General features: G+C 36.8%; 1 protein-coding gene across 1 annotated transcript; it reads left to right on the forward strand.

Moving 5' to 3' along the window:
• Positions 1–8,467: 8,467 nt before the first annotated feature.
• LOC111862424 (tRNA-splicing endonuclease subunit Sen34) lies at positions 8,468–13,246 on the forward strand. The gene is made up of 5 exons (XM_023847810.2): positions 8,468–8,923; positions 9,007–9,245; positions 11,566–11,830; positions 11,921–12,082; positions 12,727–13,246. Exons 1-5 carry the CDS (start codon positions 8,872–8,874, stop codon positions 12,915–12,917), a joined length of 909 nt encoding a protein of 302 aa, XP_023703578.1. The 5' UTR covers positions 8,468–8,871; the 3' UTR covers positions 12,918–13,246.
• Positions 13,247–15,694: the final 2,448 nt, after the last annotated feature.

Here is a 15,694-nt window from a genome sequence, read left to right on the forward strand (position 1 = left end):
AAATATATATATATATATATATACAGCGATACCTCGCATAATCTGGTTAATCAATTCCGCCAATATCCCGGATTGTTTGAAACTGGACTAATTGAGGAACTAAATACATACAAAAAATGTTAATTGGTTCCAAAAAAAAATCCGTTTTCAATAAATAAAACGCAGTTAATAAATTCAAATGTCTTTATTAGAAATAATTTTAAAAAAATCATGTTTTTCGCAATTCATTTTTTATTCTCTAAAAATTGTAATATTGATGTCTGCACATTTTTCTTCTTTTGCCTTTTCTCTTCATACATTTCTTTGTAGCAACGAAATGCATTGTTTATCGTTTGGCGAATTGTAAGGCTACATTCAATATTGGGGTCAACTTCCATAATATGCTCTGACAAGGTTACAACCATTTCAATAATTTTTTATAGTTGTTCAGCTCTTAATTCTCATGCAGCCATGTCAACACAATCGTCGTTGTCTAAGTTGTCCTCCCTTTCTTCATAAGCCTGTTGTGCATCAATGTTTTTTTATTGCTAGTGGGGTGGGACTAAGTTCCTTGTACTGCGGCCACTTATGGCCTGTTGTACCATCCCCAGATGATAGGTGAGGGTGATTGTGGAGCAATTGGTGGAATGAAAATTGGCAGGGGAAACCGAAGTACTCGGAGAAAACCTGCCCCAGCACCACTTTATCCACCACAAATCCCACTTGTCCAGACACAGGATCAAACCTGTGCTGCCACGGTGGGAAGCCAGCGACTAACCACTTGAGCTATAGTGTGGCCCTTCATCTATGTTAATAAGTGTTTCATTATCTAGTTCTTTAGTGTTCAATTTGATGCAATCTTATGTTGATGGAATCTAATTAATTGAAACCAAGTTGCTGTCCAGTTTCCACTGTGTTATTAATGACTTCAGCAAAATGAGTTTCAAAACCGATGAAATTATTTGCACAATGTGGTATGATATTGTAACGTGTCTGGAATCCAGAAGTGTCACTTCTATGGAAACGCTAGGATAGACCGTTGCATAGGAAACAACAATTGCTCCATTGTAGTTCTAACAGGAGTCTCCATGGTTATAACAAAGGGTTCGTTGCATAACAGCGGCCGAGGTTATAAAAGCCCAGTTTCGACGAGAAGTCTTCAGTCTCGGAATAGCCATCTAAGAAGCCAGTCGTTAGCAAGCCTTCGGAGTGGAGTCAGTCTCGGAAACCGCCAGAGAGGACAGTCCAGCATCGCCGAGATATTGTGAGCAGTAATTGTACCACTGCAAGTGTAAATGATTGTAAAGTGTGTGTAAGGCGAGCGAACGTAATAAACTCACTATACCAAAGAATGGCGTGAACTTATTTGTAGTGTGACACACGAAACACGCTACATTGGTGTCAGAAGTGCCATACTGCCCTCATATTGCTTGCTGTTAATTCATGCAATGCTTCTTCGCCTGTATTTCGATAATGTCTCTAATGATGTAGCTCTTCCAAAATTCCGTTAAAGTAGTGCTCTCCCCACCTCCTCCAGCGATAGCTTTCAGAGCTGAAGAATGAATGACCCGAGCATAGGTACATACATATACAATGGGGAACCCCAGAAAAAATTCAAATATATATCATATTGCATAACTTTAAAACCACATAAAAATAAACCGCACAAAAAGAGACTTGACTGCATAAAGGGAAAAAACCGATCATTCAATTCAATTCTTTGTTATTTATATGCCAATCATCAGCCGCAAGGCCAATTACAGACTTAGCACAGTGTAGATGAAAGTGTACTAAAAATAATTTTGTGTACTAATTTTTTAGAATTTATTTTTATTTTACTCAGTTAAAATTAAGTTCGTGTTGAAATTTTCAAACCAGACTACAGTGAATCTGGACTGATCGAAGCCAGACTATGCGAGGTATTGCTGTATATACAGAAAGTAAAGTAAAGGTATCCCTGTAACAGGCTGTGGAGGCCCATAGGGTTGTGAGATGTTGAGGTTCCCACATTTTCTAGACAGTCAGCTCATAGATGGCGGTAAGGTTGTCAGCCTTATGCACCGGCTGCCCTTTACCCCCAAGAATATTCCTGGTACTCATTTCTGTTAGAGGCTGAGTCGATCCCGGGGCCATAGTGCGGCTGGAAGGATTGGGTAAATTGAAAAAATCGAATGACCTCATCAGGATTTGATCCTGCGACCTTCGGGCTTGTAGCATAGTGCCACAATCAGCTATGCTACCGTGTGCCCCCTATATATATATTTTGAGAATGAATGTAGCAATACAAAGAGAGAAACAGAAGAATCCAAGTTGAAAATTATTTATGTCTGAAGATGTTATTTTGTAGTGTGGGGATACCAGGAGAGTGTAGATTACAATTGCTCAAAACATACTCTTATTTCAAACTAGTAATAATGCATTGTGCTAAAGTATGGGCAATCAGTAAAAACAGAGTTCTAGATACAGCTCATTGAGCCTACTTTCCTATTGCACACTTCTAGTCTGATGAATCGTGTGTTGTTAATGTCTTATTTAGATAATGTAAATCTGTAACCAAACATAAAATTTAGTACGCTAGTGTGGCACCTTGTGTGCACATAGTCATGAATCAAGTAATAGTCACATTTCTTTATTTCTTTCATTGTAAATACATTGCAGATTTTTTTGTTATTGTAATTCTCAGTAACTTTCTTAGAAAAGCTGTGGAATAGATTTCTTTATTTTCTGACCATGTAATCCATCTTTGTGCATTCTTTGCACAAGTTTCATCAAATAATTGCAAAGTGTTGGAAGTCATGTCTGTCCATCCCTGTACTCCATATCCCGACCTTTGAAGAGATGTTGATAAAATTTTGTATTGGGAATCTACACTAAAAGTTTCTGGCAGAACTTAATTTTCATTCTTATCGATCAGATATAAACCTTACTTTAGATGAGGTTTAAATTAAACTTCATCTATTTTCTTAGAAACAGCTATACAAAATGCCAAAGTTAGAGGCACATGACAGAAGCCAATGTATGTGAATCATGCTGCTGCCACACATTCTGTGCAAGAACAGTGTAACAGAACCGGTTCTATCCATTTAAATCCAACATAACCCTAACTACTGATACTATTATAAGAATTAAAAAAGTTACATATTTCCTACTGTCAGTAATAGATCTAGTTATGTAACAGTGATGAAAGTGCAGTCACTGCTTGTCACTAAACTAAACGGAGGAGGTAGTGTCTCATCTTAATCAATTGTCTTATGCTCCTCACCATTCCTGAAATCTGTCACTGTCACTCTTTACAGTGGTGTGCTGTATTATTTTTCTCTGAAATATTTCTTTATGAAAATCTTCCTCCTGAAGATGTTTGGCATGTCAGACTTGGGAAACCTAGTCTTCCTTTATATCTCTGTCCAAGGCGTCATTTATAACTCTTTTCAGCATCATCTAACCTAAATGTACTGCTGTAGTGATCAACTTCACTCTTCACCTTAGCCCATATTGAGTTGTGTTATTTTGGCAATGATAAGATAGTAAACAAATTGCCAGATGGCGCATCTCTATTGCTGTCTGGTTCAGTTTGTGCATTTTTTTTGGTGTGTTTTGTATTGTTCAACCCACTTAATTCTTGAGGGATTGTAATTTATACCATACTTTTGTAACCAGTCTGCAATGTTACCTCTGCATGTGCTTCTGTTAAGGCGGTTATCCTTCACAACGGAATGGTAGCTGGCATTATCTACTTTTCAGTTATGACCAGTTATTACTAGTAAAGAGAACACCACATGCTGTGGAGGAAACATGCAAACCAGAGGCATATGGCAGTCACAAGACTAGTAAAGACAACACCACACACTGTTTAGGAAACATGCAAACTAGGGGCATATGGCAGTCATAACTGAAAAGTAGGCTACATATGAGGGGCAAGCTGCCAAAACAAAACACCCTGGACAGACATACGTTTATGAACAATGGATGACACCCCGTGTGAGGTATGCACCAAAATAATGTGAGTTTCTTTGCTTAAAACCTATATTTCTTAGTAATTTATATGTCGGTAACACAGAACCACTATAGTTAATTTTTTCCTTATTGCATGAGATTGTCTGGAGTTACAAACTATCCCTCATAATAAAATTCACATACAGTCCTGCATCATGTATTGTTGACAGAAGTATCTAATTTGTTATGTGTTCTGGCACATTACAATGCTTCTTGGGAAACCTGAATAGTGGCATGCTGTATGTTGCACTGATTTCTTATTCTCACTGCAAATGCATGACAGTATGCACAGTGACACCACATGCCTTGTATGTCAAATTGTGACTCTTGGAGAAATCTACATTCACATGTTATACATCAAATTAAATTATGTTTCTGCCTTGACCATGCACAAATTTACATTTACTTCTAGCAGAATCACTTGTGCTTCATTCATTTATTGATATAGTACTAATTGCAGGTGTAGTACATGCTCTTTTTTTTTCATTGGCACTACAGCCCCAGTGGGCCTAGGCCTACCTCCATGAACTTCTCCGTTCACTTCGGTTTTTTCTAGATCATACACATTTGGTAGGACTCCTTGGGCGGGTGATCAGCTTGTCGCAAGACCTCTATCTGTACACAAACACAGAAAAACACACACACACAAACTAAACATCCATGCCCTGAGTGGGATTCGAACCCACGATCCTGGTTTCCAAGCAAGTGAAGACAGTACATGCCTTAGACTGCTCGGCTACCGTGACCGGCATACATGCTCTTTACAGACATAAATTAGATTCTTACCGTCTGCTTCAGAGAAAATTCTTACGGCTGTACACCAATTTATTTATGATCAAACTTGGATCAAAGTTACACACAGGACAGCAGTTGATCTTTAGTAATTATTAAAGAAAGAATGTATCGTTTGTAATAGCTGCAGGAAGACTGGTTGAAAGTGTATTTCATGATAAAAAGTTTGAACTCGTGAGTCTCTTAATGTATAAACATGGGACTTGAAGTGCAACGTCATAAAACAGCACTTGCTCCTATTGTTTTTAATATCTTGTTTTAAGCATATTTTCTGAGTGCAAATATGAACACACACATCTCCACAGTGGTGGCAGCATACTGGAAACTTTTCCTCCCACTGCTTTTGATTTATGCATCCACTTTAGTTGTATAAATTTGTAACATAAGATGTCTCTCCCATTTTCTGGAACATTTTAGAATAGTGAATATTTAGGAAAGAGAAGGAAAGATTACTCTCAGATGTGTACTAGACATTTTACTTTCATTCCTCTTTCTTTCTTTTGAATGCTCGTATATAGTTAGATCACTGAGTGTACTGCCCATGTGAAAACATGCAAGAAGAACAGCAAAGATAGAGGGAGTTAAGAGCAACAGTGAGACTCTGAAGCTAAGCTTTGTTATTCATCAAGCATTTGGCACATCATTTGTAAAGGAAAAGGACATTGGGACTATGTGTAGATTGCTTACAATTCTGTATTTCAGCATCCTGTTGTAAATCTTTAACCAAATATCTGTGTATTCACAGTCTGTCTATAATGCAGCAATTGTTTTATTCACCATTTAACACTCAACAGTTGTAACAGTTGGACGTATTAAAACACCCGAAGATGGCCATCTGTGGCCGAAACATGTTGTGTTGAGTATGGTGAATAAAACAAATGTTGCATTTTAGATGGACTGTGAATACATAGACACTTAGATTTCTTACGTTATTTCCAATCTCTGAATCTTCAATTTTAGATTATTTTCTTCTCGTACATTTCATGTGCTTTGTTTTCTTTTCATTGATTACTGATCCATATTTTATGGATTCCTTCTTTAATTTATTAAAAGCATCGGTCATGGCCTGTTCTGGCAGTTATTAAAATACCATCTGCATATGCAGTACATTCTTTCAGTCTGGTGGAGATGTTTCCCCTAGTATCATGCTTTCTTATTACGTCTATGGCTATGCTAAAGAGAGTAGCAGACAAAGGATCTGCTTGTTTTACACCTTTTAATACCTCAGATTTACTAGAGTACTCATTCACTTTCACTGTTGCTTTTATATCCATTAAAGGTAGTGCTATTAAGATAATCAGTTTTATTGGGACATAATATTTTAGGGTCTCCAATACTTTATTTCTGTCAACTGAGTCAAAAGTTTGTGTGTAATCAATAAATATATTGTGTAGTTCAATATTATACTCACAACATTTTTCAAAAACTTGTCTACTAATAAATATGTTATCTATGGTAGATATTTCTGGTCTGAAACCCATTTGCACATCACCTAGTTTTTCTTGTACTACTTCAGCTAACTGATTAATTAGTAGAATTTGAAATATTTTATAGGCTATATTAAGAAGGGTTTTTGGCCGATAGTTGGAGCATTTTGTATGGTCTCCTTTCTTATATACTGGGCAGATAATTCTTTCCATCGAGTCTTTAGGTAATTCTTCTTTATTCGATATTAACAGAATTAGATTGTGTGGGAACATCCCACATACTAACACGCAGTTTCACCAGTCTAACAGACAGCACTCACTCCTAGGTCAATATCACATTGCTGCACATTGCTGCTGACACTCATATTTATACAGCACTTGATGTCCAACCCACCTGTATGTCATCACATGCACTAACCAATCACATCATAGGCAGCTGTTTCTACCAGCGCATGCAGCACTACATCACTGGCCAGACAGGCCAGCTGAATGGCCATAAGACTTTGTCTACTATGAAGTAGCAGATTCTGCCAGCACACTCGCGGTGGAACAAACTGCCCTTTTGAGGGCCAACCATCTTTTGAACATTCCACATAGCTTTGCAGCTACTCTGTACATTCAATTTATACAAGTTAATATATACAATTGTTACAGTTCTACGTGGTTGTCATTTAGAACATCGACAATCCCATAATTGTAGTCTTTGCTTCAGTGTACTTCTTCCATGTTTAATTAGTTCTGAGGGAATATTATCAGTCCCTGGAGCCTTTTTCAGTTTGAAATTGGTTATTATGTTGTCTATTTCTATGTCTCTCTTCATTAAAGTTCTAAAATATTGCACCCATCTCTCTTAATATTCTCTCTTGTTAATTTTCCATCTTCATCCTTACAGACCTATACACCTGTAGATTTCCCACCTTGAAAAAACTTGATATAATTAAAGAACTTTCTTATGTTACTTTGTTTGTGTACTTCCTCTTCCAGCTTAAGGCTGAGTCCATATATAGATGAAATTATTGGGGATTATCAGTGTGGGTTTTCATGTAAGAGATGAACTATTTTTGTGATTTTTTTGCATTTGTCAGGTAAAAATAAAAGGTAAATTTATCCCTGTAATTGGCCATGAAGACCTATAGGGTGATATATGTCAAAGTTCACATATTTTCTAGAAAATTGGCTCACAGATGGTGGTGAGGTTGTCAGCCCTATGTGCCAGCCACCCTCTACCCACAGGAGGATACCTGGTGCTCATTTCTGTTAGAGGCTGAGTCGAACCCTGGGCAATAGTGCGGCTGGAAGGATTGGGTCAATTGAAAAATTCGGTGACATTGGGAAATGAACCTGTGACGTAGCTTGTAGCATAGTGCCTCACCCAGCTATGCTATCATGTGCCCCACACTTGTCAGATACTAGGAAAAAAAATGGTACAATAAGGTGGTACATCAGCTATTAATGTACTTCAAAAAAGCCTATGATTCATTTCGGAGGAAAGTATTGTACAATATTCTCATAAAATGTGGGGTACCCATGAAAATAGTTAGGCCAATTAAAATGTATTTAAATGAGATTTATAGTACAGTGTGCACTGGTAAACTTTTGTCTGATAATTTTCCTGTCCTGAATGGTCTAAAACAAAGAGATTCTTTATTGCCACTTCTTTTCAATTTTGCTTGAAAATATGCCATTTGCCACTATGCTAGAAGCCGTAAGGTCGCAGGTTCAAGTCCCGATGAGATCACTGCATTTTTTCAATTGACCTAACCCTTACAGCCGCACTATGGCCCTGGGATCGACTCAGCCTCTAACAGAAATGAGTACCAGGAATATTCTTGGCGGTAAAGGGCGGCCAGTGCATAAGGCTCACAACCTGGCCGCCATTCACGAGCCAACTGTCTACAAAGTGTGGGAGCGTCAACAGCTCCCAACCCTATGGCCCTCCACGGCCTGTTATAAGGATACCTTTACTTTTTTACTTACTTTTATATGCCGTTAGGAAGGCCCAGGAAAACCAGATAGGACTGAAATTAAATGGGACACGTCAGTTGCTGGCCTATGCTGATTATATGAATGTACTGAGAGATAACAAAGATACTATAAAGAAAAAAACATAAACTTTGACGCTAGTAATGAGGTTGGTCTAGAAAAATGCAGAGAAAGCTAAGTATATAGTGTTGCCTCATCACATCTTGAGCAACTAATCGAACGTAAGTTTCCTCAGTGTGCGCCTGCTAATTTGGAAACCAGTTGCCTGCTTGAAATCGGCGATATTTCTCGGAAAAAGCGGTTGCGTTGCGGTTGCCAGGTTCCTTTGTGTGCGCCCAGCCTTATGCATATTATTACTGCGTACCGATTGCATGTAATTGAATAACGGATGTGCTATACATTGTATCTTGTCCACATTAAATGGCAGTAGTTTGGAAATTTCTTATCGTTTGTCTGAAACGGTCTGAAACCATGCAGACAATGCAGACACTGAACTCGCCCTACCGGCATAGCAAAATAGTGGATGTCAGTGCCGAGGTGCCGAACGTGCGGACAGTTGGAAAGTAGGTTATGTTGTAAATGTTAGAGCAATGTGTTTTTGGCGAAATATCTTTGCGTAAATAAAAAGATATATGACTGTAATTGTTACTTTTTCATGAAGTGTTAGTTATTATTTGTTCGTATCAATTAAACGGAAATGATTACATTGACCCTTATAAATGGCAAAGTATATACATGGAACGCAGATGGTAAATAAAAGGTTGAATAATTAAAACGCCACATATTTAACCATTTGTCATAATTATGAACCGAAATGTACGCGTCTTTGCAGATTGGCAGAAGCTCCGTGAAGAATACCGCATTGTTGGTGCATTAATTGGTTGCCTGGCCCATCTTCCCCGTCAGGATTCTTTTCTAGGTCTACCCATGGTGCTGCTACCTGAAGAAGTGACTCTGTTGCATGAGCAGAAGCTTGTTCGTTTGGTGTCTTACTCATTTCCTTCATATGCTTCAAGTAATGCTGTGAGACAGAAATTTCAGGAATACAGGAAAACAATGTATATGCAGCAGGTTTGTAACATAAATTGAGACAGTAAAAGCGTAAATGTGATTACTCCCAGCATTATTTTTTAATAGAATAGCAGTGCCAACCAAACACAGGAATTCCTTTACCTTGTCATTAGAAATTGGTAATCATCTTCTTACTCAGTGCCCAAACAGCATTGTATATCTTTTTTCACAATCAAGCTACTTGCTTAGTACAGATTGAATTAATTTGCTGAGCATTTCTGGTGAAGCCGATTATGGTTTTAAGTAATTTCATTAAATACTGGGGGTTGGGGTATTTGGGAACAACGATAACACATCAGATCCTGATTCAGGAGGAAATTAAGAGGCAATTGAACTCGGGTAATGCTTGCTACCGTTCAGTCCAGAACATTTTGTCTTCTTGTCTGTTGTCCAAAAACATAAAATTTAGAATATACAAAAGTATAATTTTGCCTGTGGTTCTGTATGGGTGTGAAACTTGGTCTCTGATAATAAGGGAGGAACATAGACTGAGGGTGTTGAGAATATTTGGACCGAAGAGAGATAAAGTGACAGGAGGTTGGAGAAAACTGCATAATGAAGAGCTTCATAACTTGTACTTTTCTCCAAGTATAATTAGAATGATCAAGTCAAGGAGGATGAGGTGGGCAGATCATGTAACACAAATGGGGGAGACAAGGAATGCATATAGGATATTCGTGGGAAAGCCAGAAGGAAAGAGACCACAGGGAAGACCAAGGCATAGGTGGGTGGACAATATTAGAATGGATCTTAGAGAGATAGGATGGATTGGATAGATCTGGCTCAGGATAGGGACTGGTGGAGGGCTCTTGTGAACACAGTAATGAACCTTCGGGTTCCATAAAATGCTGGGAAATTCTTGAGTAGCTGTGGAATTGGCGACTCCTCCAGAAGGGCTCAGCTCCTTGAGTAAGTAAGTACAGTGGGGGGGAACAACCTTCTCATTAATTAGCATCATGGTTAGGAGGTGGTTTTTATTTATTGTTAACAAGTTTCGTAAATGATAGAAACAGTACATATGTACCTCCTGCCTTGCTAACAATTTTTTTCTCTCATTAGTAATTTTGTAGCCCATTTTTAATTTCTTTTAAATGTATTGTATAATGTACTACCATTAATTTTAGTTGTTTATGAGGCTGCACCACAGCTCAAGCAGTTAGTGTCTGGCATCCCACCACAGTGGCCTGGGTTTGAGCCCAGGTATGGTCATGTGGGATATGTGGTGGACAAAGTGGCACTGGGGTATGTTTTCTCCAAGTACTTTGGTTTTCCCTGCCAGTCTTCATTCCACCAACTGGATATACACAGTCACCATCATCTCTCATTTGGGCTGGTACAATAAACCAGTAGTGGCCGCAATACCAGGTGGACTCGGTCTCACCCCACTAAATATAATATTTTTTTTGTTTTTTTGTTTACATTCCCTACAGAATGGACAGTACTGTGTAAGATGAGGCACCGAGTAAATAATTAACATTAATATTACTACATCTATATCACGAGCCTCCAATAACAATTTTTATATACACACAAAATATAGAATACTCCAATTTGTCCTTGGGAACACAACAAAATTACAAAATCCAATGACTGACTCGATGATGTAAAGCATCAATCAAAGAATTTTATTCTTGTTTTATACTATAACTTTTATTTTATTTATATAGATTTATTGTATTTCAAATCAAGTATTTTATATAATTAATATTATTGTATCCAATTTTACTAGTACTGCAGTTCAATGGTGTATATATGTTAGCCATGTATTTGCCTGATGATGGCTATTAATAGCCAAAACATGTAGCAGAGCCAAAACTAGGCACTGACCTCAATATAGTTGTGTTGTGACAGTTTTAATAAGGAAGTTGAATAATAATATTAATAGTTGTTTATAGGTTGAATGCTTCAAAGAAGAACGTAAACGTCAGGTCACTTCTATGATTGATCATATTGTGGAAGGAAAGCGACGTAAATTGTTGGGACTTGGTCATAAAAGAAAGAAGGCTCATAATGAAAATGAGAGTTCAGTGCAAGATCAGTCACAGTCAAAAAATTATGAAATGGACACAGATCATATTGACCGAGAAGCACTTCTTAGGGATNCAAATCAAATATTTTATATAATTAATATTATTGTATCCAATTTTACTAGCACTGCGGTTCAGTGGTGTGTATATACGTTAGCCATGTATTTGCCTGATGATGGCTATTAATAGCCAAAACATGTAGCAGAGCCAAAACTAGGCACTGACCTCAATATAGTTGTGTTGTGACAGTTTTAATAAGGGAGTTGAATAATAATATTAATAGTTGTTTATAGGTTGAATGCTTCAAAGAAGAACGTAAACGTCAGGTCACTTCTATGATTGATCATATTGTGGAAGGAAAGCGACGTAAATTGTTGGGACTTGGTCATAAAAGAAAGAAGGCTCATAATGAAAATGAGAGTTCAGTGCAAGATCAGTCACAGTCAAAAAATTATGAAATGGACACAGATCATATTGACCGAGAAGCACTTCTTAGGGATGAGCTGGACAAGATAAAATGCATGGATGAAAATAGTACACTTGTCCAAACATTTACAGGTGCATTTCTTATTGCTAGTATAACCCTTATTTTTGAATCGTGAAGTCCTTGATTTTCTGTTGTTAATGTTTATGTTCTTTTACTTAAAGCAAGTGTGTGGTTGTATGAAGAAGATGCTACTCCAGTTGAGTGGCAATATCCTGTAACCTCTACTGAAACCCTCCGTTATAAGACATTTAAAGATCTGTGGGAAAAGGGTTACTACATTACTGGAGGACAGAAATTTGGAGCAGATTTTCTTGTATATCCTGGTATGCATCATAGCAGTTCTTTCCCGTAGAATATCATGAAGTAGTTTATTGATCAACATACATGTTTATTTCTGATCACAGTTATGTAATTTGTTTGTTGATTGGTTATTGTGTAAGAACTTGACATAATTGGTATATGACTGTCTGCAGTAGCCTATGTGGATACCTTACATATCCGCAAATTAGAATGTTAGCAGAAAGAGTAAGATAAAGGTTAACAACATTCACTGGTGAGGAAATAAAATTAATTTGGAAGAGTGGATTTGAATGCAAGGTGGATACTGTTGGCAGTATTGGACATTTGTGTGTGCACTCTGGATGATGCAAATTACATCTGGCTCTGCAAACTAGCAGTTGTTGTCTTGCTAACATATGTTATTAACTTGTGGCATTTATGTCACTTAATTTATATGCAATGAGATTCCCATTGAAGATTTATTTTTGGAGCGCTGAATTTGATTGATAAAAACTGAGGAAATTCTTAAATGGGGATAATTTTATACCTTGATCATTGGTTTCGTATAATTGAAATTGAATGTTAAATGGGGGAAAACCTTAAATTGCGAAATGTTAAATGGAGTTCCATTGTATATAACGTAAATTGTGTCTGAATAGTCAACTTATTAAGAGTTTGTTTTTTCCAGGAGATCCCATTAAATTCCATGCTCAGTTTCTGGTGGTTTGTACAGACAGCAATGAAGCACTACCAGCAACAGACCTGGTGGCCCTAGGAAGATTAGGGACATCAGTTAGAAAGACTGTTGTTCTATCAAGTCTTTCAGATGATGGAAATACTGTACTGTATCAATCTCTTAAGTGGAATGCAACTTTTTAAGACACACTAGTTCGCCTGAACGATTGAATTATATTATTCATTTTCCATTAAATACCACTATCTTCAAAACAGGAAAGATTCGCTGCATCGACTTTATTCACAGTTTTGCATTAAACTCCATCATGTGTTTCTGGAGCATAGTTTTTGATAGCTTGTACAAGAAAGCGAATGAAATAACTTTTATGTGACAAATCTGAATGTAGTAGTGTGTTGTTAATTACTGATTCTTTTCTCGTGTGACACTTCTAACTTAATGTAACCTTTCTGTTAGTGAATATAATAGCCTGAAGCTTTCGCAGATCTTACCAAGTATACAGGATTTTTATTTTTTGATAAGCTTTTGGCAGTGCTGAACTTAGTATCAAGTTGTTGTCATATACAAAGGATCAAAAGGCATCTGTAAGAAAAATATTTTATTTTTGTGGTGCTTGTTGTGTTTCTGTGCAGAGAGAATACTTTCAACCTTTTCCGTTTGTGTTACGCTGAACAGAGACACTACTTACTACTGGCGTGTCAGTAAGATTGAAGAAAGAGGAGGTGTGTAATGTATGTGTAAAGTAAAGTAAAGCTATCCCTGTAACAGGCCGCGAAGGACCATAGGGTTGTGAGATGTTGAGGGTCCCACATTATCTAGACAATCAGCTCAAAGATGGCAGTAAGGTTGTCAGCCATACGCGCCGGCCACGCTTTACTCCCCAGGAAAATTGCTTAATTAAATCCTGGTACTCATTTCTGTTAGAAGCTGGTAATGTACGTGTAAATTAACATAAGTATAACAGTAGTAAGAAGTCAAAAGAATAGTGTCCAGTAATTTTATGTGTGATATTTAAGCCATTATACATAACTTAATCCAGGAAGCAAAATTTCTAACTACTATATGTTGTACTTCATCGTTTTTATTGTTTCAGTGTTCAGTGTTTGTCACAACAGACATAAGTTTCAGCAAGCACTGTAAGAAAAATCTGTCATCATTTATTATACAGAATTCTGTTAAGTCAGCAATTATTATAATATGGAATAAGTGACATTATGCTTTTGCAAATGAATACAGGGTGTTGCTTGAGGAAACCTATGCATTTCTTTCTTTTGAGTAATTTGAAGAAAAATCCACACACAATCTGGGAAGTTAAAATTTTCAGTTAGTCAGAAATTGAATTCACTTTTCCAGCAGCTCTGTATAAAGCTCAGCACAGTTTCATTTTTCATTTATATAGTGTTTGTGAACTTGTGAGCAGGTTGTAAGCAGAGCTGCTTCATGCTGATTTCTTGCATGACTTATTCTTTGATCCTGAAGATGGATGTGACATGTTCCTCAGAAAGGTCAGTTGACTTTCAAGGAGTTACAAAATGTTAATTTTTTTTATTCACCTTCCATAAATCCTGATGAAAATACATTTTCATGCAGATGTGGAGATCGTCCTAGTTACAGTCACAACTAAGAATTACGGTTGTCATCCAAAGGTATACACATTTGTAATAAAATACTGATAAACATATACAATATAATAAATAAGTTAATTTTAGTTGTAAAAGTAATGGCAAACCTTATAAAATTTGTACAGTTTTATGCAAATCTGTTAATTAAAAGTTCAATAGTTAAAGCACAATGTCATTAATGAGTTTTGTATAACATACATTAATAATATAATAAATTTAAATAAAGACTAGTATACAGTGATATAAGAATTGTGTATATCTAAAGTAAGTAACTAAAAACTAGAACACAGGCTGACAATCTTGATTCTTTAAATTGTAAAGTAAGACAGTTACTCGCATCTTAAAAAGATTTATAACTGAAATATTCCTGTAATGAATAAAAAGAATGTAAATATAAGAATTGTTTTAATTGTACCTAAAAACTCATTGTGTCACTTGATATATCCTTAACAGAGACAAACAGAAAACAACATGACTTACACTGTGGCTATGCAAAGTACAGTGCGCTGTATAAATGAGGCATTTTACATAGGATTAAAGGTCCTCACAGCAGTGGTTATGAAGACTTGTGTCCTCTCAGACATCTCTATCCAATATTAAATTTCTTGGAATATTCACTGATGATAAAATAAGCTGGAAATACCACATTGAATATATTACAAAGACAACAACTCCGTCCAGTGTGACTATTTAAGTTTTACTACTTGAAAACATAGCACCCTTACATGTTTCGATTCTTACGGACTATCTTCAGAGAGAACATCAATACTTATGTGGAAACTACTATCACAATAGGTGTTCCAAGTGCTAAATTACATACACACAATGCCTGGAATAGGCAATATACACAAAATCCAATATTTTCACAATCACACTTTAATACCAGGAAAGCTGCTGTGATTGTGAAAATATTTGGATTTTGTGTATATTGCGTATTCCAGGCATTGTCTGAATGTAATTTAGCACTCAGAACACCTATTGTGATAGTATTTCCAAATAAGTATTGATGTTCCTCCAGAAGATGATCCGTAAGGATCGAAACATGTAAGTGTGCCAAGTTTTCAAGTAGTAAAATTTAGATAGTCACACTGGATGGAGCTTTTTTGTTAGTTAGGAAAGTTCCTAACTTTCCTAACAGTTTTTTGCCAGTGCTTCGCTTATAATGCTTATAATCGACGTTTTTCTTAGGACATTACGGTGGCGCTGCGGTTGCCTCAGTTTTACGTTTCTTATCTAAATTTTATTCTAAGTGACCGTTAGGAACGGACACTTGTAAATAGGGGCTGCATAGTCGTGTCTACTGTTATCTTGTGAGCATTTGTGTCCCTTATTTACAGACA

The sequence above is a fragment of the Cryptotermes secundus genome, unplaced genomic scaffold, assembly GCF_002891405.2.
Source record: "Cryptotermes secundus unplaced genomic scaffold, Csec_1.0 scaffold741, whole genome shotgun sequence".
Lineage (NCBI taxonomy): Eukaryota > Metazoa > Arthropoda > Insecta > Blattodea > Kalotermitidae > Cryptotermes > Cryptotermes secundus.

Excerpts from the sequence above, each read along its gene's own strand:
- LOC111862424 (XM_023847810.2), top strand. The coding sequence starts at position 8,872 with ATGATTACATTGACCCTTATAAATGGCAAAGTATATACATGGAACGCA. Across the intron at positions 8,924-9,006 it reads ATATACATGGAACGCAGATG|ATTGGCAGAAGCTCCGTGAA; the intron begins GTAAATAAAAGG and ends GCGTCTTTGCAG. Across the intron at positions 12,083-12,726 it reads AGATTTTCTTGTATATCCTG|GAGATCCCATTAAATTCCAT; the intron begins GTATGCATCATA and ends TGTTTTTTCCAG.